The sequence below is a fragment of the Hippocampus guttulatus genome, chromosome 9 (assembly GCF_054856545.1).
Source record: "Hippocampus guttulatus isolate MCC_2025c chromosome 9, RoL_Hgut_1.0, whole genome shotgun sequence".
NCBI classification, from domain to species: domain Eukaryota; kingdom Metazoa; phylum Chordata; class Actinopteri; order Syngnathiformes; family Syngnathidae; genus Hippocampus; species Hippocampus guttulatus.
Genome location: NC_141269.1, coordinates 6,184,108 through 6,208,983, shown reverse-complemented (window position 1 = coordinate 6,208,983; position 24,876 = coordinate 6,184,108). Strand labels below are relative to the sequence as shown.

Sequence of the window (24,876 nt, the reverse complement as noted above, 5' to 3'; positions counted from 1 at the left end):
GTGCGCTTGCTTATACCATCTCATGCTAACACGAGTGGCTTGGATAACCACGGTAACAAACGCCGGCACGTCATCCGCGTTCTTGAGCCTAATCTAAGGCTTCTGGCCACTGCACGTATTGATGTCCGAAGAAGCGGCACTTCCGGAAGAGCTCCTGCGCGCTTGCAGATGTCGCCTTACGCAACCACTATCGGCGCGGATGACGGCGAAAAGAGAACCTAGCAAGGAATCAATGGGGGGTTGTCTTTGTAATTGCCTCGCTTTGCTTTCTTTTGTCCGTCATTTGCTCAACAGCATGTGAAATTGATTTGCAATCGTTACGGCTTCCTAACAGAACGGGTTACTATCGCAAAAAAATGTGGTGGACATACACTGTGTTGATTATTCATTCTGCATTTTAGGGTGAGGGGGGCTGTGTATTGCTCAAGGATATTCAACTGAGCGGGTCAGTATATTGTCAAGGACATATGGGTTAAGAGGGAAAGTGATGCATTTCCCTCTCTTTCACCGACAACACGTGAGGCATTAAGTGCAGCTCCCGCTTACCAATGTCACCGGCAAACATTTTGAATGAAAAAAAAAAAAAAAAAGACACATTTCCGACTGCATCAAATGAAATGTTATCCAGCGAGAGAACCGTTCCAGAAACATATAACCGAAGGGAAAGCTGCATTTAATTTACACTAGGTGGACATCTGTCCATTACGGGTTGTGTAAATGGGGGGGGGGGGGGATATGGAGTCGATCCAATATTTTGCTTCTATAACAGCTTCAACTCTTCTGAGAGCACCAGTGGAAATTCTGTGACGTGAGTCAGGGGTCAACGGCGACCGTCTTTGCGATGGATGGGAGGTGTTTGATGGGATTTAGGCCTGGGCTCTCAAGATCTTCTAATTGAGTCTCTGAGAAAGAAAAAAAAATTCAAGAAAGCACGTGTGTTGCAGTTTCACCTTTGCTTTAAGTGCTGTTCACGAAAGCTTCAAGTCAAAGTCATCAAACGATGAGCTAAATGAACAGAGCATCACATTCTAATGAAAATAATAATTGTTCTTTTATAACACCATGTAAGTTATCTTCCATTGTAAGCTACGGTTGAAATGATACGTGATAAAAATGAGTTTATTTGTTAATGAGCCCGTAGAGCTTCGGGGAAGTGCCATTAAAGGAGTGAAAAAGCAGCCGACTGACCATTTACGTGCACAGAGAGGCCACAGACAATCTCATTCCATAGCACGCCCGGGAGCAGTTAGTGCTCTTAATGGTTAGTTATGCCGGCACGCGACGCATCTTCACATCCTTCACCGACAAGAGCGTTCCAGCTGCACATTTTTCGCAAAATCGATTTCGGCCGAGACTTGAATCTGTCGAGCTTCATTCTGGAGGTGGAAAAGTGATGTCAAATGAAAAAGGTTGCGGTATTCATGACCTTTGTGGTAAACGTGCCCCTTGATATAAAGTGAACCCCCGGTCATAGGACAAGTTGCAGATCCACCTGGTTTCAGTGAAAATACATGACAGAGAGAGCGTACGCTAAAAACAACTGTGAATTTATTATGAAAATTCATTTTAGTCACACCCATAAAACGGATAGATACCGTATGTGCTCTTAAAAGGCCAGGTCTGGCAAAGCGGCATATGATGTCAGCGACTGTAGCTCTCCTTTCCCACATGTGAGGGTATTGCAGTAAATCACTATGATGTGGGGGGGGGGGGGGGGGGGGGTATTCGGTGTAAACCAAAGATTTTTGTGACAGTTGTATTCGTACCATTTTTCTGCCCAAATTTGGTCCCGGTTTTCATTCAACTGCTTGTTTATTGTTTTGTTTTTTGTACACTTGAAAACGGTCTGTGCCAAACCCAACACGCTACCCGCATGACTCAGCCAAATCATCAGAAGCATTGCTAATTGACTGAAATGTTTTACTGTGAAAATTCATTGGATTCTACAACAAAAGATTTCCAATAGAAAATGTGAGCATGAGTTTTCAAACGCTTTGGTTTCAGCCAGCAGCCAGACTATTTGGAATTGAATCATCTCACAAAAGGAGGTTCCGCAAACAAATCTGTCATTTTACAGGTCCGAAAACAATGAACCGCAATATCGTGGGGCAAAGATGCGGACATCTGGGCCAGATTAGAACATTTTTCCTTTTGTTTTCAGTAGTAGGAGTCGGCCAGGGCCTGGTTATCAGCTAATAGTTGACCTAGCATCTGTTTTTATTCTTGGTTGGTTATTTTTTTAAGCTATTAAGCTCTCATCATGTTTGTATTTTCTTGCAGTCTGTATATCCTGTGGCACCATGCTGCCTCTCATAGGTCAGTCTTGTTGCTACGACGGACTTATGCCTGGCGCGTCGGTCCTTTTGACATACGGGAAAGAGTAGTAACGCATTTTTTTTCCCTGGATATGTGCGATATCTGTCACATTTTTTTTTTTAATGTGATGTGTGTATTGTGCTTTACTAAGAGGTACTTACATTCGGGCATTGGGAATAATCTTGTGTCCGTCTTTGTACCAAGTGACCAAGGCTTGAGGGAAGGACGCCAAGGGAGGCGGGCTCAGGACTGCAGCCTGGCCTTGGCTTGCCGTCGTTCTCTGCTCTTCGCCTGAGAACCTCCCCATAACTAGAGGAAACGTGAGTTTCGGTTTACAAAGTCCCGCCGATGTAATTTCTTGCCGTCAGTTTGAGTTTCTAGTACTCACAGGCCACTTGCACCTCTGTTCTGTCATGTATGATGGCGCCCATCCTGTTCCTCACTGTGCATTGATACAGGCCGGCGTCCGTCCTCTGCAGCGACGGCACAAACAACCTACAGATAGCACAAGAGACCAATTATATATGATACGAAACCCTTTCACTTACACATATTCCTCTTTTTGAAAGGTTAAGTATTTTTTTTCCGAAAATAAGGGCATTTCAAAGTGACTGGAGAAATGATTTTGACTGAAGATTTTTCTCACATTTGGTTAACCCACACTCGGTATGCACCTCGTCACTTGCTCTCCTTTACCCGCTGACACTTGAATTTTGGCCTGTTTTAATGCCAATTCTGTTCACCCCTGAAGACAGGGGGGGAGGGGCTAGATGGCGATCAGCAAAGTGATGCTGTCACTGTGGAGGATTCTGTAATCAAGCGACCAGGACAGAGAATGACCACTTTCACGGATGCGTCTTTTTGTTTCATGAAATGGACTCCCGTGGCATTTAAAGAAACACTTCCTAGCATCATATCATTAATGTTGCCCACTTGGCGCCCATTTCGACCAGCTCATTTTGGAAGCGGGATGCTTCCAGCTGTGATCCCGTACAATAGTTTCTTCAATTTTTCTTTTCCTGAAATGCCTTTTCTTTTCTGACCTGTTGATTTTTGTGAAATTTGGGCTTGTAAATCTCCTTGAGACTCATTTGTGATGCAGGGATATGCAAATGATGTATTATGTATTGTGATTTATTCATACAATACCTAATACAAAAAAAAAATCAAATCTACCGTACGTAAAAATGTACAAAAAACAAAAAACATTCAAGTCAGTTTGATGAGTGCACGGTGAAGGGTGAAAGCATGTTTCCACTGAACAAAGCAGTCGGAGTTTGCTTAGGTAGGGCCGTTAGGTTCTGTTGTCAAAATATTTTCCACTTTTTGAAAGGCTGACACTGGCTTAGCACCTGCATGTTTATTTCATAGCATGCATGGGTTGTTTTTTCTTTTATTCCCGAGAAGTATTAATGGATTTTAAATGGACACAAATTCTCTAATGGCAATCTTGGCGTTGGATCTAGGTTGCTACCAAGCACGCCGGACAAACTCTCCCATCCAAATACACTCACCAGCACACACACACGCACACGCACACAAAACTGGACATCGCTTGGGGGCTCATTATGAATAATAGGCCAGCCAAGTACTTAACTCCCAGGCTGTCAGTTTATGATGCCAAGTTGTGCGCACGACACCCATACACAAATACGGTAGAACGCTGTGTATGCATTGTTTGTATGCTGGCATCATCCGTAAAAGGCTCGTATAATTCCGTTTAATCAGGAATAGCAAATATCATAATACAAGACAGTAGCTCTCCCTCTGTAGTTGTCATACCGGGGTCCATTAACATTTCTTTTAGCCGGGGTGCAGCGGAGCTGTCACTGTAGTTCCTAAGCACCCGGCAACTTCAGCTGGGATATATCACACTGAACTCAAAGTTCAGTGTTGACAGTTGCCAATCAATACAAATATTTCGGTGACACAGTCGCTGCGTCGCTCGCAGGGTTCAATTCTCTGGATGATGTAGGACAAGTTGGATCAGATTTACTGGCGGGGGCGGCTTGGAATCTACCTGGCTGGGTGGGCTCGCAGCATCCGCAAATGTCACATTTTCACAATTTCTGAACATAAATTGGAGATTGTGAATGCAAAAAAATAAAATTAAATTAAAAAACGGGTTTCAGGTCTTAATTGTTTTCTCGAAACTGAAGCAGCAAAGCCATTGCTGTTCATCAAATGGAACCAAAATTAAATGTAAAATATTAATAATGTGATTTTTGCATGTTTCTTTAGGCAGAGTATACATCTGTCAGCATTAGGCATTGGTCTCATTGATTAAATTAAATGTTTGTGCGTGGGAAAAATGGGTACAAACTGGATGATGATCTACAATCGAGGAGTAACCAGGATGCAGCTGTCTTACTGCTAGCATACAAACAATGCATTTTATTTTATTGTTTATACAATCAAGAGATGTTTTTAATTGACATTATTTGTGTAGTTGTCATACCGGGGGTCCATTACATTTCTATTAGCATATATATATTGTTTGTTTGTTTGTTTGTTTTTTGAGGGGGGTCTGAAAAAAAAATTCTGTGGGGTCAGTTCCAACTGAGTATTTCTGAATGGTTTGAATGGACTTTGTGTTTTTTTAATATTGATGATGTAATTTTGAGAAGAATTATGATGCAGTCCTTAAAAGTCCAAATCTAAACTCAACACTGATTGTGAAAATAAAGAAATAACATGATTGACATGAAAAATAGACTGCAGAATAGGCAAACGGCCTTGGTGGAGGTAATGTCACTGGATAGCACAAAAATGTCAGTGGTATCATTTTTGTCACTCAAAAACACTTGAATGGGTCTTTGGGTTGAAAACCTGGCATCCACACCACTAATAAAAAATAAAATAAAAAATACTCCCTCTTTGAGAACAACCAAACTGATTTTGTGAGAATTTGTTGGGAGGGTTTGGGAGGTTGCGGGCTTTGACCAACCGTTGGTAAAATCTACTCCTAAAATTCTGTGGTTTTGCGTCCTCTCTGGTGTTTGTCCTCACATCAGACTGGTTCTAAATTGATAGCGGCGCAAAGACGACACACGCAGCGCCCTGCCAATCTGCCCAAAGTGCCGAACTCATCAAACTACAGCTGCCAGAATGTTGAGAGCGGTCCAACTTGTTCCACAACACCTCCTGCTGCTTCAACTGCTTCCTCACCCAAGTGGATCGACTGTCCCAAGTTTGCCACAATCTTGAATAATGTTGCAAATTTTGATTTCACGGCAGCAGTTCTACCAACAGGGGACATGCATTGACACGGAGAACGAGAAATGCAATACAAAGAACAGAAGTGTGCAAGAATGTTTTGGGTTTTTGGAACTGTCACCCCCCCCACCCCGCGCAATTTAAAAAAAAGGCACCAACTGACCTGTATTGCGGCGTCCAGTCGGTGATGTTGCTGCTGTTGAGTGACCAGCGGTACTGCAGTGGCCAACTGCCTCCAGCCAAGCAGGTCAGCACCAGCCTGTTTCCCTCCAGCGCCACTTGTTTCCCCCGGCTGACCCCTCGCATGTAGGGGGCCACCTCTGACAGACACAAAAAGAAACATACGTTTTCAAATAAAACAATCCATAGTCTTGCAATAGCAAACATTCGGTAATAATGAACGGTATGGCTTTATCGTCTTGCATTTAGATTTTAATGTAAAAAATATATCTATATTTTCCGCCTTTATTTGTCTACAAACAGGTATTTATCTGACCTGAAAGTTTCAAACTTCATTCATATTGCAGGCATAAACTGCCTCTTTTAGGGTATACGAAAGGATCTCAATATTTTTATTTTCCCGAGCTATTCTGAGATGGACTTTTTGTGATATTATGCGTTGTTGTTCAGCTGCACAACCCAAGAGCATTTGAGCTTGAGGGCCCAAAATATTAACCGTGAGATTTTCTGGTGAACATCAGAATTCATTGTTCCAAAAAAAAATCACAGAAAGTCGTCCAGGTCCTGAATAAGCAATTCAGCCCCAGCCCATTACATCGCCACCATCATTGTTTGATTGTTGGCATGACGTCTTTTTTCTAAACGGTGCCTTATTTTTACAACACTTGTAATGGGCCGTGCCTGAAAAGTTCCTCTTTTGTCTTGTCAGTTGTCAAAATATTTCTTCAAAATTCTGAAGTCTGTACACGTCAAGCTTGATCGAGCGCCGAGGCATCCGCTGAATCCAGCTTTTGTTGATGCTGAGGTCCACTGCAGCCCCAGCAGATACTTTCCGTGGCTTTTGCGCAAATGCCTGCATGAAGAGTTTGGTGTCGGAAACGCCATAAAATAAATAAATAATAATAAAGTGCTTCGTGACTTTTGGGACACGCTGTATATTCTGAACAGAATCTGAGTATGATGTATTAATTTTACCTACGGCATTTAGCAAATGCCATGGCACGTATGAAAGCATAGTTCTGAATACAAAACATCTGAGAGTGTAGAAAAACCTGAGGTCTGCAAACGTAATGCATTTGAAAATGATGTTCCTAAAAGCAAAACTGAAAATTGCTGAAATCTCGTTTAGGGTGATGAACAATACAAAGTAATGCAAAAACGCAAAGGTCACCATGTTCGTTTGCAAAGAAACAAATGGTGCAAGTGTTGGGATGAAAAAAATGAAAAAATTAAAATCGCAACGGCAGCTGTTAAAGCTAATTAGCTAATTATAAACTATACCAATTTCAATGTCAAATCTGTAGACATATTTCCTATTTTTTGTTGACTCTATCCATTATTTCAATTATTTCATCACTGTTATTGTTCAAGGAAGTTTCATTGCTTTTCTTGTAATAAAGGCCCTGCCCTTATGAGTCGCAGGGTAGTCATTGAAATTCTAATCTCAGTTCATAGACACAAGCGGACAAGTTTATCTCAACTCTGATGCTAACCAAAATGAGTAAGCACTCCCTCAGATCAATTAGTCTGGAACGCGAGCGTGCGTTGTAAACAAGTCCCCTGCACAGCAATAATGATCGCCTTACGTAAAGCGGAGACGGCGTTTCGCATTCCAGTAGACTGACATGTAATCACCTCATAACATTGTTTGCTAATGGTCTCCCTGGGAGTCATTTATAGTTGGTCTGAAATGAAATAATACGTAATATGCCCTTCTTAATAATAACAAAAATACGAAACCAAAAACATGCTGACGAATAAGGTTTCAGTATGAAACATTGCTCATCTGCAGTTAAGTAAATGAATGGTTATTCTTGGAAGAAATACGGTAGATATCATGGGTGCTTATTTTGCTTTATGAATCAGTTTTCCGATATACAGATTGATATTCCACGCATCTGCCTCACTTTCCAAAGGTTTTGGGTTCAATTCTCAGCTTCCTATGTGGGCTTTGCATGTTAATACATAGCATAAACCTGGCGGGCATTATGGGCAGACATCGGACTGTGCGTCAAATCACACACAGTCTGACCTCAACAAAGTTGAAAGCACGACTGAAAGAAAGAAGCCGTCAGGTACACATTAGTCACCAACACATGCAGGTGCGAAATCACAGGGTGACAAACCGGTGAGTCTCAGTTGCGATTCCAGTAAATACAATCACTCCCAAAGTAGCCAGACAAATCGTCTTCCTTATTACCCGGAAAATGATTCAGTCGGGATTGTCTGAAATGAAAAGGCAATTGTCCAAAATGACATCATATTGTGGAAATAAATGTATGTTTGTTGACTGCAACTTCTTGCCCTCGGCATGGATATAAACCAATCATGTGCCGAACTTTTCTTGTGAATTTAGAAAATCTTTGATGCTGGAAGAACTTTGTCAATTATTCCACATCCGAGGACCTGCAAATTTTTCATCCATCCATTTATTTTCTGATTCGCTTCTCCTCACAGGTGTCGCGGGGCGTGCCGGAGCATATCCCAGTCATCTTCGGGGAGTAGGCGGGGGACACCCTGAACCGGTCGCCAGCCAATCGCAAGGCACACATAGACGAACAACCATCCACGCTGACACTCACACCTCGGGAAATTTTGTGTTCAATCAGCCTGTCACGCATGTTTTTGGAATGTGGGAGGAAACCTGAGTACCGGCAGAAAACCCACGCAGCCACAGGAGAACATGCAAACTCCACACAGGAAGTCCGGAGCCGGAATCGAAACCTGCACCTCTGAACTGTGAGGCCGACGTGGTAACCAGACAACCATCGGGCTGCCCCCAGCAAATTTTTGCGACTGAAAAATGTTTTTCGGATGTTATCACTTTTGTCAATGTTGTCAAGAGAATTGCAATAATAAGTCTTATTTTTCCATTCCCACCAAGAGTTGATGGTGAGCTTTATTCAGCCAGTAAGTTGTTTGACAAGGAGCGACTTTTCAGGTCCAAAGTGTTTCACCCTCAAGTCTCCTTTCTTCATTCTAAGCAGCCCTCTCATTCGGTGTCCACTGTATTCGCTTCCACACTCCTTGTTCCCTGCGGAGATCCCAGGGCCACATTTTCCTCCCTTCTCTCCATCTTTAGTTGCCTCCTCCACTTTGGATTGATAGCTGCCTTCGCTGTGCACACGAGGGAAATGTTCCATCTACGCTTGATTTATATGTGAGCCCCTGCGTGTGTGTGTGTGTGTGTGTGTGTGTGTGTGTGTGAGAGAGAGAGTGGTGAGAAGGGCAAGGCAACAGTGAGTAAGTGTTAACATGGCCATAAGAATTTATTTGGAAAATTCCTCACAGGATGGCTAAGAGCACTGCCTTTGCCATTCTTTTGAACAGCGACATGACTCATCCTCATATGTGCCGTGCGTACGTGAGTATGTGCGTCCGCGCACGCGTGAGGCAGAGATGCAACCTTAACGCTTGATCATACCCCATGACTCGACTAAGAAAGGCAGGCACGGTTGCACAATGTAAAAATAGAACCATGCGGATGTTTTTGAAGCACCCGGGCTAGTTCACTTATCTGCACTTTCTTCATAGCTCGCTCCGCTCCTCGTGGCCCTTTAATCCTGCCTTATGCTTGAAAGCCAAGTCCATTAGCAATGACAGATGGAGACGGCGGACGTTAGCGAGCATCTGAGAGGAGCAAGGTCAGCTCACGGGATGTTTTGCGGTCTTTGTCGCCCGCTGTCAACAAACCTCTCTCCGCCATCATGCCCGAAGCAACTCGTCCAAAAATCACAATCGCTCGCCTTGCCTTATCACGTCAACGGCACCAAAATGTGATGCCATGCAAGTTTATCACTATTTTAGTTCGGCACTCTGAGTGACGGCGTTAGCGAATGCAATCGGCCTCTCGTCTGAGAAGATGCTTGAGTTGATTGCATATGTGTACCGTTTGTTCAATAAATTGATTGTAAGTGCACCACAGGCATGTACGATTTGGGTGGAAGGCGGTTTTCAAGCACCCACTTCACACAACTGTGCTCTCCCTAGCCAACTTTATATCACTCGCGGATGGAGCTCTGAGAGGAGCTATTTGCGTGAATCTTGCAGGTTGTCTGTGTTCATGTCCACAAAAGCCCGATTGTTATTTCTTTTTTTAAAGAATGCACTGCAGGTCTGCAAAAATACCAGAACTTGGTCAAGCCGGCCCCTGCGTAGATTTACACCGCACTTCGCACCGGACTTACACTGGGCACAAAAATTTAGCCCATACTGTTATTGCCGTACTCTCTTACAAATAGATCGTACTCTATTACAAATACATCATGCAACCAATGTAGCTAACGTCCGCCTGACTGAAATTTCCGCCTTTAGTGTTCTAAAATCAATCTTGATTTTCACTGACGCTGCCAACAAAGTTTCTGTCTTATCGGGCCAGGAGAATGAATCCATTTGGCATTGTGCAGGTGAGCAAAAGGGCTGAAGAACAAACTGTACATGTTGACGGTATTGCAAAACATGACTGAGAGCAGGATCATATGCGTAGGGGAAGCAATGTGCCAACTTTCACCCCAAGTCTTCTCGAACAAGATACCGAACCCCCGCAATTGTTCCTGATGGCTGCGTCATCAGTCGGTGAATGAGGTAACAGTGCACAGCGCTTCGAGTACCCGAGGTAGAAATGCGGCATATAAGTGACGGCCCATTTACTCTGTACCGCATTAACTTGGGCTCAGTAAAAATGAGGGTGACTGAAACATCTTACAATTGCTAATGTTTTTGGAGCACAGCCAATGGTGTGCGTGTGTGTGTGTGTGTGTGTGCTCCTCCTCCACCTAGCTCAATCAACACAAGTTTAAGTCAGTCACAATTTATCGGTAGGCATCGATAATTGCAAACATAATGAAGTCGTAGTCCTCTGTCCGGCAATCGAATGGAATCCCACCCCTTTCGTCTTAAATGAGAGGTATTAACAAGCAAAGGCTAATTGAGTCACACCACGACTCTGAGGCATGAAACGCGTGTCAGGATTCCACCAATTTTACGGGTCCGACCAAAGGAAAATCATTTTCTCCGTGGTGGAAAACCATGTGGTGTTAATGAATTTGAGTGGGAGAGGTCACCATCGGGGGCAGTCACCCTAGGAAACAAAAAAAAAAAAAAGAAAAAAAAAAAAAAACCCCCACTTCATCTTCATAGAGCCCCACTGCTGGCGGGAGACTGTGCTGACAGAATTGACTGTCATCCGTGATGAATACTGATTCGCTGCACTTGCTGCACACACACACACACACACACACTTTTTCTGCAGCACGGGGATGAAGGGGAGAAAATACCTAAATCAGTTCATTTTATGACGTGTCATTTTCCTTTTAATAAGCAGTAGCAATTTGGGTGGCTAAGCATTTTTTTTCTTTCCCACTGCAGACTTTTTGATTATTGGTTGCAAATGAGTTCTGGTTCATTTTGATCTAATAAATCCGCCCGCGCTTGTTTTAACAGGCATTTACAACACGCAATTAGGGTAACGCAGTGGTTGGTGATGGGATGAGTTCCGATTTTTGCATGTTAATAGCGCATTGAAAGAAATAGGAGGGAGGGCGGGGGGGGGGCAATTAAAGAGACAATGCAAGGTGAAGGGGCTGACGATGATGGATGAGGTCGTAGTTAGACGAACATTACAAGCTAAGATTTTAACCGGGGCTGTTCCTGGTTGACGGGTCATAATTTGCAGATCAATTAATGGCGTCATTGATCAGGTCCGAAAAAAAATACAGCAAACATCTCGTTCCCCACAAACACGTTCTGTGCTGCTATCATGGATAATCTGAGGTCTGGCAGCATAGAGTTGATTTTTTTTTTTTTTTTTTTTGTGGAGGAGACGAGTCGGGATTCAACAGTTTATAATCTATTTAAGGATGGATGATCGTTTTGGAGGGGGGGGGGGGGGGGAGGGGGGGGGTTCAACTCGCTGATCTGTGTGATCTGCTCCAAAATCCCGATCATGTGAAATCACGCCCTCTAATAGACACCTCCTCCCAAAGGTGGGCTGACCTGCAGAGGAGGCGGGGCTTCTCCCGATGGGCAGTGGCCGATCGAGAGTGTCATCAGAAGTAGCGATAATTTAATCCACGACTAATAACAACACCCCCCGCAATTATGTTACGCCCTGCCTGTACAAAATAACACCTATATGGTGTCAATAAACTGTCACAAGTGTTAATTTTAACGGCAGCGAAGCAAAGCGACTTCTTAATGGTCATTGCGAAGCCCCGATAACACAAGCACTAAGTAATCCTGTCGGAAAGGCCACGAAGTGATTTATTTTTGAATCTAAATGTGTTCATCTTGATTATTTAAGTGTCATAACCATTGAGTAATTTGCATGTTCCTGCACGCTGGAGCCCCGCGTGGCAAACAAGGTCAGGCAACTTTTTGGAAGGAATCGTGCCTCCCCTGCACAACAACTGGTTCAATCATGCCCGTGTTCTAATTAGACACACTTAATCAAAAGTAAAGCGCTAAACATATATAAGTATCAATCAACAAGTGTAATTAGAGCCCTGTGATATGTAAATTCACTTACGATGCAGGTCTTTCATCCACACTTTCATCCTCATGTGACTTTAAGTCACATGAGACACTTGCTCAGGAAAGACCTCCTGCCGGAGCTCATGATTAAGTTAAAGTGGCCCCACGACTGGAAGACCCGTGGCGCCCTGCTGACTCATAAAGGGCTCGGTTGAATTTGAAGGGGAAGCGATGCCACGGGCTCTAGGATGAGAAGCTCTATTGCTGCACGGCAATAACAACAGATAAGCACGCACACGCAAGAACAAAATGTTTCCTTGGCTCACGGTTATAAAGACACATCCTCTTATCTTTTCCAACAATTCCGAAACAGGAGGTTGCAGGTAGCGCCAGCACTTTATTGCTATTATTATCATTAAATTACTAACAATAGCAACGGCTGTTTGAAAAGACGGCAGTGGAGATTACACATCCTTTCCTCCGCCCACCCCCCACCTAGAGATCCATCGGCGCCGGCTCGTATCAACGCTCTCCATAAGCTTTGACTGATAGCTATCAGATCAGAGCCGACAGGTGACTGACTGATCCCGACTCGCTGATCGACAGATGTCAGAACAGACCACAAGCCAATGATGACGGCCCACCAGAAAAAAAAAACGCAAGCGCACACACGGACGGGCACCCTGCCGTTGGATGGAATAGTCACGACTTATCACTCGTATCACAAATCATTCGCCCCATTTCATTCAGTCTAAGTTCCATGAATGTGATGATCTCTGCCGTGTTGACTTTGTTTTGATCAGACTGAGTTTGGTGAGGGATGCTCCGATCGATCGGTGGCCGATAATTAGCGCTTGATATTCTTGAAAAAGTGCATCTAAAAGCCGATCGATCAACCTTGTTCTGGTAAGAGAGTGAAATATTTTCCCCCAAGTGTTTCTCTACAATAAAAATGACGGTTCGTCCCCCCCGCCCCCAAAAAAAAGAAAAAAGTGACAAATGTTAGCATTTCAATATGTCACACATTCAGCTACTGGGAAAAGAAACACATTAGCATTAGCATCGTGCTTCATTGTGCCCAGCTCAGCAGTTGGAAACCTTTGATGATCGCAAAGAGTTTGAGAATGGGCGGCGGTTGGGGTCTGGACGTGTTGACATTCAAGTTTGATCGCTGCAGGAATTGCAATAGTCAGTCTTATATTTCGTTGATTCATTCAGGTGTTTACAACGTAGCAGAGCAACATGATATGACGTCAGATTGCTTCTTTTTCAAGTTTAGGTGTTGCCATGCACTAGGAGGCAGTACAGTACAGTACCGTACAGTCATGTAGAGATAAAGAAGAAGAATGTGCTTCTTTTACAATAACTGGAAGAGATTCAGTCATATGCCGTAACATTGTTCATTTTACGTGGAGGATAAACAATACATGCCTCTGAGTATTATTATATTACCTGTTTCCGTGCTGCTCCACTATTTGTGTTCAAATGTCCGTTGCTTCTAAAACCATCAATGCTAACCGTTAGCACGCCAAAAGGGATTTGCCGTGATATGTTAGCATTAAGCCAGCGAGCCATTGTTAAGGCAATGTACAGTAAGTTGATTGTTTCAAATATACACGTGTAATTCTCTTGGCTTTACGTTTTAGCTTGACTGTAAACTTCAACTGAGCTGGAAACCTGTTTTTTGACGAATACTTTCATTCTTGTCAAATTGCTGCTTATTGTGGAAATCAGTTCAACTGAGTTAACTACCATCACACAGCTCTCGTACCTCAACTTTGCTCTCGCAAGCAGAAAATAAAAATAACAATAATAATGAAAATATGTATTTTGAAATGCTCAGAAATGGGTTCAGTCGTATCTCAAGTCACCACTGCATTTAAACGGGGGATAGGGATGGGGTCGAAAAAAATGAGCGCATTTTGACAAACCTGTGCTTGAGGCATTACCAATGCAAGCACGTGATTATTTATGTCAAGTAATGCGCCATTATTAATCGACATTAATTATGAGTCACTCGAAAATGTCATTTTATTGCTTTCTATGGCATTTACTAAAGCCTTTAACAGTGCATGTGTGTGTTTGCATGAGAGAGAGAGAGAGAGAGAGCGAGCGCTGGGCAATCAGATGGAAGAGACTTGTGATCAGTGACATTTCTAAGAGGTGGGCCACCCTGCAGGGCACATCTGCTAGAGGACACACAAATGCTACATGATACTGTCGGCTCTGATCGCCTGACAAGCCCACATCAGACATGAACGGACAGTCGTGGGGGCCGATGCATTCTTTTAATGAAGAAGATGTGGACAAAGATTGTGTCATTGGAGCATGGAATAAAATTACTTGGTGAACTACGGCTGTATCTGATTTGTGTTTCTTCTTTTGTTTAATTATAAGGTTATTCTTCGTCGCTCAAAATATGCGCCACGCTCTTCGACAGTCCGGCAAATCGCCGTAAAGAATATCCATTTGGAGTCCTGTCAATCTTCGGATCCACAGATGCATGCGCGCAGCTATTCTCCACCATGAACAATGTTAGAAACAAACACCGCTCACGCCTCCGAGACGGCTGCTTACATTCCTGCATAAAGATGAAGGTGACTTCCTACAGCCCTGATATGCAGACGCGGTGCGCGGAGACTAACATCGTCGCTTCAGATGTCAAAAGTTTTTGCGGCTCTCTTCTGTGGAAACCGGTTCGAGTGTAAAACGTTGCTGACCCCTGGTCTAAATCGATATTTTTCATCTTTGCAAAGGCAGATTCGGTTTTCTATGCTGTATCTTCGGTATTAAATCTCATTTGTCTGTGCATAAGTACCGAATGCTGTGGCAGGGGTGTGAGGGATCCTAACGAATGGGAAAACAAAAGTAAGCGAGAGTTTCCAACGCCTCGTCGCTTAGTCTGGCGTCTGTTCTTTTGGAAGGGAGTGAAATAAATAGCTCCCACTGTGACCAAAATCTCCACTGAGGAAAGTTGTGGACACAAGTGACTGTGAAAATAGTTCCGCACTTTGGAGTGGCACACACACGCACACACACACACACAATAATTAATTCTCAGTTTCACTCACTTTGCTTCATCTTTCCCAATGCGCAGGTACACCTAGTCCCCCAAACACTTTACATGTCCTCAATAAAAGGTGTTCTGTTGGGAACGAGAGGGTGGTGTGTGTGTGTGTGTGTGTGTGTGTGTGTGTGTGTGTGTGTGTGTGTGTGTGTGTGTGTGTGTGTGTGTGTGTGTGTGTGTGTGTGTGTGCGTGCATGCGTGCGTGTGTGTGTCAGGTGGATGGGGTCAACAGCATCTCACTCCTGGGTCGGTCCTAGTCGGACATGATCATCCCACAATTTTTTACATCATCACCTTGGGGCTCTCCACACACACACTTGACCCGGATCCAGACCTCGATTCTGAGATACGACTTGACTCAGACGAGAAACACTACAAAAAAAGTGTCTCCGAGCTGTATGCCATTCAACGGCCACCGACAGATGAAACCTGCACAGCGTACAGGCGAAAGCGACGTCCGACCTTGAGGCCCGTCGGGGCAGGCGGCGTACGGCTGAGCTACGGGTATTTAACAACCGTGCTTCTCTCTCCCCTTGCTTTTTTATTTTTTATTTTTTCCTGCTCTGGCAAGTGGTTGTAATCGTGCTATTGTTTAATTATCCTTATCTTGTTTCACCTCTTTGGAGGATCATTTCAAGCCAGCTCACCCCCACCCTGTTTTGTTCTATTTTTTCAGCTTTTTTTTTTCACGTTAAGTACACCATCCATGCTTCTTTTTCTCTCTCTCGCTCGCTCACTCGCAGCACCAATCATATCGGCCCTCTGACAGCTGCCACCGGCCTGACCTTGGACATTGTTGCATGCCTGCTTCTGAAGTGATTGACGAATTGTATCCTCTCATTCATTATTGAAGGTGGAGATCGCGAGCGCGGCACCGAGGGGTATCGCCGTTACAGCCCAGCAGAGCAGACGGCAGTAAAGTGCTTGGGCGGAGGGGAGGTCATCCGAACAAACAAGAAGTAGTGCGGAGGGAGAGAAAGGAACCGATGCGCTTGCAGAATGATCATGGCTGGACGGAGGAATACCGTTGGAGTCCTTAACGTGTTCAAGTTTGTGACTTTGAGTCGATTCGTACGGTTGCGGATGAAAATGGATACTGGACATGATGGACGTTGAAAGGATAGACAGTTGATTGGCGCTGATATTCGGCATATGTGACGTTGAGAAAGGTCATAATCACAGCGCATCTCACCCGCGTGGGTGTTCTGCACAGAAAGCCAAAAATATTCCTGCCAAATAGCTTCCTGCTATGACAGTAAATCTCAACGAAATGAGAGGAGGCATGGCTGGCATTGCCTGCGGGTTTTTGATAATTGCAAGAAAATGTATGGGTTTAACGTACCTGGGAAACTACTCGACTAAAACGCCCGGCAATAATCTGAGACATGGCTCTGCGCTCAAGGGTTTGTAATCGAGGAATTCATGATTCAAGACATTTATTTGTCATATGCACAGTAAAAACACAATGGTAAAACTAAGCAATGAAATCCTTACTTTGCTTGTATCCCTCCACTTCCACAAAGACTATAAAAAAAATTGCAATTTTGAATAATGGACGATGAATATTGAAAGAGGGGTAGGTCATGTATTTACGAACAGGTTTTAAATTATTATAAAAAATGAAAACCACTGGGTTTGAGTTTGGCAGTCTAGCTCGTACAAAAGAAAATAATTAAGTACCGTATTTTCTGCACTATAAGGCGCTTCGGGGTATAAGGTGCATCTTTATCGAATGGCCTATTTTAAAACGGTTTTCATGTATAGGGCGCACCGCAAATTTAAGGTGCATAGAATAGAAGCTACAATTGTGGCTGTGGTTGCATTATGCATCCACAAGATGGAGCTACGCTAAAGGGAATACAATACAGCTTGATTTATATCGAGCTTTCACAACCGCTGCAGCTGGAACACAGTGCTTCTCAGAACATTTAAAATACACAAAGAAATCAGAATATTGTTCCACATATAAGGCACATCGGATTATCAAGAAAAAAAGGAAAAAAATATTGCAGTGTAGTTGACAGATTGTCATGCCAGGAGTGTGATGGTGTGTAGGTAGAAGCTGTTTTTTTTTTTTGTTTTGTTTTGGCTGTGACACTCCAGTAGTGTCTGCCAGGTGGCAAAAGTATGAAAAGCGTGTGTTGTGGATGAGCGCTGGCACTGATAACGTTCTGTGGCCTCCTGGTGGCACGGCTGTCATCTATAAATGAGGTGTAAGGAGATTTTATGTTTTACGCACATACTCCAACTAACAAGCAAACCGTCCAGGTTTGTGAGATTTCTATTTTCTTTTTTGGTCTGGGTGTTATTGTTCCACTCATCCAAACTCAAACGTTTTCAAACATTTCAAGCATCTCCTGTTACTGGTCCTGACACTTTGACATCACACCATCATTCACTCAGACTGTATCCAACGATACATGCTAACAGTGATGAGTGATTTCGGCTCAGGTGCCGACAAAATCCAATAGTGAGTCTCCAGCGTGCATCGTTGTCATCCATTTTGAATGCTGGTCCACCGTCGCCATTATTTGACGTCTATTTTCAGACTTTTAGCGATACGGTCTCCATTACTCTTGCCTTGTGCTCATCTCGGTTCCATCTCTAACGCAGGATTATAGGATTTTTTTCCCCCCCTTCTTTTTTCCTGAACTGGCCCACTCGCTCCATTCTCTTTTCCAAACATAGTGTGTATGTTACATCCTTGGGCACTGCTATCTACCTGTTAGCTTCTGTATGTGGGCGGGAGAAACGGAACAGTTTTCAGCTTCACTTCTACGAGCGGCTTCTTACACTCAAACAGTGGACTTTTTCGACAAGGGCAAAAGCCATCTGGCTACATGATTGACTGACGGCTCATGTCACTTTGCCAGCACTGATGACAAAAAAAAACAAAAACAAAAAACAAAACAGTTCCAGTATTTTTGAAAAGCTGATTTTTTTTAACCTGGTATACTGTGGAAGTGGTAACCCATGCCTTGTTCCTGTCATGATCCTGTTCTTGTGTGTCTCCGGCGGCTGGCAGTGGAAGGATACTCTTCCAGCGTGCACACCTGCCACCAATTTGATCATCATCATTAAGTCATGTATTGAAAGACTGCCAAAATCCCATGTCCTTTGTCGGATTATTGACCTTGTTGCTGCTCTTGCTCAAGTGTTGTTTTTCGAGACCTCTCGATCTCATTGTAGTTGTTGTTGTTCCCTTCGTTGTTTAGTCATTTGGTCTTGCTTGAGTTTGTCATGTGAATTGGACTCTTTGTCATTTCGTTTGTGTTTTCGGTGTTCTATTACCTTGCCTTTTTGACGGTTCCTCGTTTTTTTCCCTGGATCCTGGTGACCGCTGTTTTCTGTTTTGGACTTTGTCGGTTTTGTTTTTGGTCATAAACATTTATGTTATCACATTTTCTCTCTGTCTGCATTTCTGGGATCCAAAACATTATTCGATTTGTTTCGAAACTAACTGTTCCATTGTACAAATAACTTTTCAACTTCTTGTGACACTTGAACAAAAGTTAAAATGTTCCTTAAAACATCGTCTGTAAATTTAATCAAGTTCTAATGAAGGCATTTCAAAAATTTGTTTTGAAATGAAAACAAATTGGACTGTGGCGTCGATGTTCCACAGTGTACGCATTCCTTGTGTTCCTTGTCATGAATCCAATAACAAATGCAAAGCCACGGGAGTTCAAAAACAAACCAAAAAAATGTAATAAATGTCTGCAGTTACATTTGGGATTGTATCCCAGTACTTCATTCTATGTCCATTGAAGCACGCTCCACTTACTGTATGTGTGAATACGTGCGCCGTGTGCATTCAGGTAAGACGGCAAAAAATGTGGATGTTTACTTCCTTCCTTTCCAACGAGTGCAAACATCTGCCACTGGCTGATGTCTTGTTGCACTCTGTCACCCGCCCCCAATTACCTCCGTGACGGCCTCCTCTGGGATACAGGCGCACTCCGTTTCGGTAAACGTACAGTTTTCTCTATTGAAGTCATTCACTAAAGCGGAACAAAGATGTCCTTCGGAAAGAAAGAACGACATTGTCTTGGGGGTGTTCTCATTAGCATTTGCACACAAAAGACATCGACTTAGGATAGATAGAAGGTCAACCACTACTCCAGCACAGATGTTTCCAGGAAACGGCCAACAACTGGCTAATGACGAGGAACACGCATCCGAGAAACGGCTACACTCTCATTATTGCCAAATAGATCTTGTTTTGATTCATTTTTTTTTCACCGAGAGCTATTTGGTAGGAATTTCTATTTTTAGGTGGATTTTTTTTCTGCATGCAAATGGCACTTGTGAGGGATAGTTTTTTAAGAGATAGCTGCTCGGAATATCTTTAATCATCTTTCTGTCACCGCTACGCTTGGAGACAAACTGGAGTTGTGTTTGTTTGCAGGTGCACTCTCGCAGACACCGGGAAGTCATTAAGAGCAGTTGGCTGTCCCAGTTTAACACGCGGGATGGTGGGCAAGACGGGTGACATTTACTTTTCGTTATTTTCGTTACTGCTATCATGTGAAGGGAAATGCTTTCACAGTCGGACTGCTCCTCTTCTTCAGTCTTGTCTTGACTGATCTTCGGTAAAATAAGTAATAGCACCGAGACTTCGAGAACTTACTTGGCCTGACTGTTGGACTGAGTTCAAGAAGAAAACAGTATTCAGAACCCATAAGAATTGCCCCTGCAGGAGACAGTTGAGATAGCAGATCTTTCTCTCTCACACTGTCCGAAACATACGTTAACGGCTGAGGAACAGGACAGGTTAAAAGAGAGAGAACCAGGAAAACTTCAAAGACGGCGTAGAATTCAAAGTTCAGAAATTTATCTCCTCACTTCTCGCAATTTGTAAGTCAATGCGGTGAGATGTGTGCGAGTAGGAATGTGTGTGTGCAGTATCAAACACATGACTGGCTGTGAATATAAAGATAACATATTGAGAGCACAGACAGACGAATGCATTAGTCACTTTGATTACAAGGTATGTCCGGAAGTTGGTTGGTTGGATCACCACAAACCAAGACAACTTTGTATTTGTATGATGATTGTATCTTTTGCATCAATGTTACAGCCCATCCGGCCATTCATAGCTTTTCTGCTATGAATCAGTACGAACTTCCGCAGCTATCAGTGCAGGAGCTTACTTAGTTTGCTATGTTTGTTTTTGCCATTGACGCTTTTTCAGGTACGAGTTACTATTTCTAGTATTCGGTCAGAGGTGGCATTCAAAGTGAGCTGAGCAGACCTCAAACGCTCAATGTTTGAGGATAAGTGACCAGAAAGGGGGAAAAAAAAACCAATAAACACAAACAATCTTGTTATGTGGCAGTACCTCATCTCTGGACGCAGAGTATTTTTTTTCCCCGCACAGTTTCTGCTTTGCTGCCTGTTTTCTTGCCAGCCTTAGTTTCCTCTGTATGAGTAGTTTTCTGCTAACCATGGCCGTGCACCGTTTGCTGAGAAGCATTTGTGTTCCAACTGATGCGTTCACTGGCCGCTCGCACGAACGAGATCAGAGACTTTCCCGCAACTCTGACTGTACTATTTTGTCGTGGAAAACCGAGTCAGACGATCCCGTGCAGCCCAGATTTGATGAAACATTATGCGAGGTCTATGAATCAGGAAGCGGCCCAACGACGACCACCAACTGTTCCGCTGGCAGGGGTGAGCTAAACCACTGCCAGTTGCTCAGTGGTCCGTCAAATTTGTCATTGAAAGACATCCAAAGAGATTCAATGATAATGTTAGCTTATTCTGTTGCTGTGCCTTAGCTCTGAATGGGCTCCACTTTGCTTGGTGGCAAATCCAGGTCCAGAAAGTAAAAACCATGCCACAGTTTGGTTCCTTTATTTGGGTAAACGAGTACTATGGCCAAATTCATAGGCTGTGTCCTCCAAAGGCCGCATTTTCCGGCCACGTGACGTCACTTCCGCCGCGACTCGGCCACACGTGACATCCAATATTCGCCACAATTTATACAGAATTGTCTTGAAAGAATTTGGAAACCACGTGCGGTCGACTTGCGCCGAGAGTGATGCCATGCGGCCGAAATGTGCAGCCTGTAAATTTGGACACAGCCAAGCTTATTAACCTGCCCGTTGATCTTAAGCCAAACGGTGGCATGGTTTTTACTTGATGGACCTAAGCAATGTCAGAGAAATTTTCAAACGCTGCCAACCCATTTAGGACTTTGTTGTTGAAAAATCGGTCTCCCAAAACCGAAAAGAGAAGTGAGCAGTTGACCCATAGTTGCAAAAATATTATAATTTCCTACCACAGCATCTGCAGAACCACACCTTGTCGGATATAACGAATATAATTTTTCTGTCGGATATAGCAAAATATACAATATTATTTCTGCTGTTTAAAAAAAAAAATGGCGCCGGTCAAAAGTTCTTTCAGTAAGCCTGATTATGATAAATAGGTAATCTCCGAATGTCCCCCTCCTGGATGCATCACCCGCCCACATTAGATGCGACACTCTCGTTATATTCCAATTCAGTCAGGTATGCAGACCCGAGCGAAGGGGGCTCATGAATAGCTAACAGGAGAGACGCAACAATGCTCAGATTTACAGAAAAATGGCCCTCCACCAACAGTTCCTGTATTGGCTGCCGGCGAAGATGGATGGAGCATAAAGGGTGAGAAAGTAATGCAACAGAAGTGTGGGAGGGGGAGCAATCAAGTGTGTATGTGTGTGTGAGAGAGAGAGAGAGAGATAGAGAGAGAGAGAGAGAGAGAGAGAGCCGTGCAATGTGTGAAGAGAAGAGAAATGGAAGATATCATTTGAAGTTATTGGAAAAAGAAGGAAAAAGTAATTTCACATGCAGCCCATCTGCCAGTCTGTCTGAAAGGCTTATCAGTTTGCATGATAAACAAACTTGATAAATGAACAGGAGTGTCTTTCTTTTCTTCAGCAGATGCAGAGCAGCACGCGCATGCTTTCACGGGTGGTGTGCGACGATGCGACGATAGCGAATTTGGCAGATCTCCTCGAATAAAAGGAGAAATGTGGAGGAGTGGCTGGGGGGGGGGTATTGAGATCTCATGGCCGCAGTAAACGTAAAACCATTATAATCCAGTCTGTCTTCACCTTCGTTCGTCCTTTTTTTTTAAACTCCTCTATCAGCTCTCAGGGCACTTTCACACAAGCGGTCCTTCGTCGGGAATTGAAGTTTGTTTTGGCGGGTTGGTGGTGCGGTTTGTTTGGTCAGGTGTGACCGCAGTAAGAGCATGTGGGCCAAATCGGTCGCCATGGTTCCAAGCAAACTGTGCAAGGCCTTGTTTTGAAAAGAATGGAATTTGATGCTGTTATGTGACAATGATGTTGTCTGATCGCTCTAATTGGAAGGAGGCTAAGACTTCACATCAAATTGAACTAGTCAACAGCGAAACCTCATCCTTGGTTGTTTGTGACGCATTTTCATTCGCGACAAATTTTTAGGCCAGCAGGATGACCCTGTTGTTAGCAAATCTGCCTCACAATTCTTAAGCGTTGCGCTTGCTTTCCTGTGTGGCGTTCACACGTTCTTACCGCGCTCGCGTGACATTTCTTCGGGGACACCGGCTTCCTCCCACGTTCCCAAAAGCTGCATGTCAAGTTTCCAGAAGACTCCAAATTGAGTGTGAATGATAAAAGAAAATGAAATCGTTCTTTTTTTTTTTTTTACCCATCCAACCCATAAACAGGTAACAAATCAAACTGAGACGCTGATGCCAAAGGAACAACAATCATTGGTGCGTACAAAAATCCATCCATCCATTTTCCGATTCGCTTTATCCTCACAAGGGTCGCGGGGGGTGCCACAGCCTATCCCAGCTGTCTTCGGGCAGTAGGCGGGGGACACCCTGAACCGGTTGCATACATAGAAGAACAACCATCCGCGCTCACACTCACACCTAGAGATAATTTTCAGTGTTCAATCAGCCTGCCGTGCATGTTTTTGGAATGTGGGAGGAAACCGGAGTACCCGGAGAAAACCCACGCAGGCCCGGGGAGAACATGCAAACTCCACACAGGGAGGCCTGAGCCTGGATCGAACCCATGACCTCTGCACTATGGTCGACGCGCTAACCACTGAACCACCGGGCCATGCATATAAAAAAAAAAAAAACAATAAAGAAAAAACTAGTTTTGTAAGATTTGATTAACCAATGGAATAATAAATAGAATAATCGATTCCTAAAAACATTCAACAGTGACAGCCCGACAATCAATACTTGATTCAAATTCTTAACGGCACCTTCAATTCCAACAACCCACTCAACGGCAAATCAGTTTTTAGGCCCTTCCGTAGTAACACCAAACAAGAAGGGAAAAGTAAGGATGTGAAATTTCTTTCAATCTTGAATATATTTTATTTTCTAAATATGCAAGCCGGCTGCAAACAACAACGCAGCAGGATATGAAACAAAAGCGATGCCGTTGTTATAGTCATGGATATGGAGGTGAGATAAATACAGACAGTGGATGTTTATTCAGAGGAGAGGGAGAGAAAACAAAGCCAACAGGTACACTAATCCGCATAAACACTGCTCCAACTGCGCTCCTAACCGGTGGCATGTTTGTACACCGACTCCAAAATATCACACGGACAGAGTGGAGGTCTAATTAATCAAGCTCGTCGGCGGGGGTGCTGGCAGCTCGTCCTGCCCACTCTGCGGTCTCTCTTCCAGGCTCCGGCGCGGCAGCAGTTTGCGCACAGTGGAGGGTAACAGTTGGCACGAGAGGCTTTCCTTACTTCTGCGCAAGACTTCAAGCCAAAAGTAAACATGCAAAAACCGCCCACCAACTTCATAAACGTGACCTCGGATGCCAATGGAATCAAACGCTTCACAGAACTTGAGCAAAATATTTGTGTGTTTTCACCCCCTCGGAAGAGTTGATGGATGCCGTATATCACCGCAGAGAACAATTTTGAGATATGGAAACATAAAATACTTATTCCCCCCCCCCCCCAACTTGCTGTCAGAGGTAGAAGCGTACCAATTTATCACAACCGAGACTTTGGATACAAAAAGCAGAGAATTATTATTTTACGACTAAGTAACAACTAATAGTGCTCTGATTTATGCATCACTGTGAGTTGTCATCTCGATGAGGCGGCAGGAGCGTAAAGCATGTCAACGATCGCACTAAAACTTGTGGAGGGGGCTTCTTGAGAAAGGAGAAAACAATCGAACAAAAATACTGCGTTTGACAGGAAGGAGGCACGACTGGTTGATTTTATTTTACTCCGTCATAAAAACATAAGTCGGTATGCTATGTGGCTTCGTTTTCTTGGTCTGCTTCGCAAAATGATTGACAAATGAAGAAACCAATTGTTCTTTGTTTGGAGATGAACTCTGTGAATGTTCTGAACTCCTGTTTCGACCCCCGCTGTGTGTATTGGGCATTTTATGCTGTCCGAGGGAGTCCATGTGAAGCAATATGAATATTTTTTCCGAGAGGATAAAGAATATATGCCTCTGACTACTGCAATATTATCGGTCTGCCGCATATGTTTCGATGCACTGTTTGTGTGCAAATATACGTTGCTTGTTGTGACATTTCATATTTGGTGAAATAATCCTGACTTGCAATAAGTGCATCAAGCCTGCAATCCGTTGACTTCACC

At 43.7% G+C, this 24,876-nt stretch overlaps 1 protein-coding gene across 3 annotated transcripts in view; it reads right to left on the bottom strand.

Annotated features, from left to right (window-relative positions):
* sdk1b (sidekick cell adhesion molecule 1b) overlaps positions 1 to 24,876 on the bottom strand; it is a 231,969-nt gene that overhangs the window by 146,448 nt on the left and 60,645 nt on the right. For all 3 annotated transcript variants that reach the window (XM_086119285.1, XM_086119284.1, XM_086119287.1), the window contains 3 exons: positions 5,696 to 5,852; positions 2,705 to 2,811; positions 2,478 to 2,625 (listed from right to left, as the gene is read on the bottom strand). In XM_086119285.1, the coding sequence (XP_085975411.1) occupies positions 2,478 to 2,625; positions 2,705 to 2,811; positions 5,696 to 5,852 (412 nt within the window). The remainder of the gene's footprint in view (positions 1 to 2,477; positions 2,626 to 2,704; positions 2,812 to 5,695; positions 5,853 to 24,876) is intronic.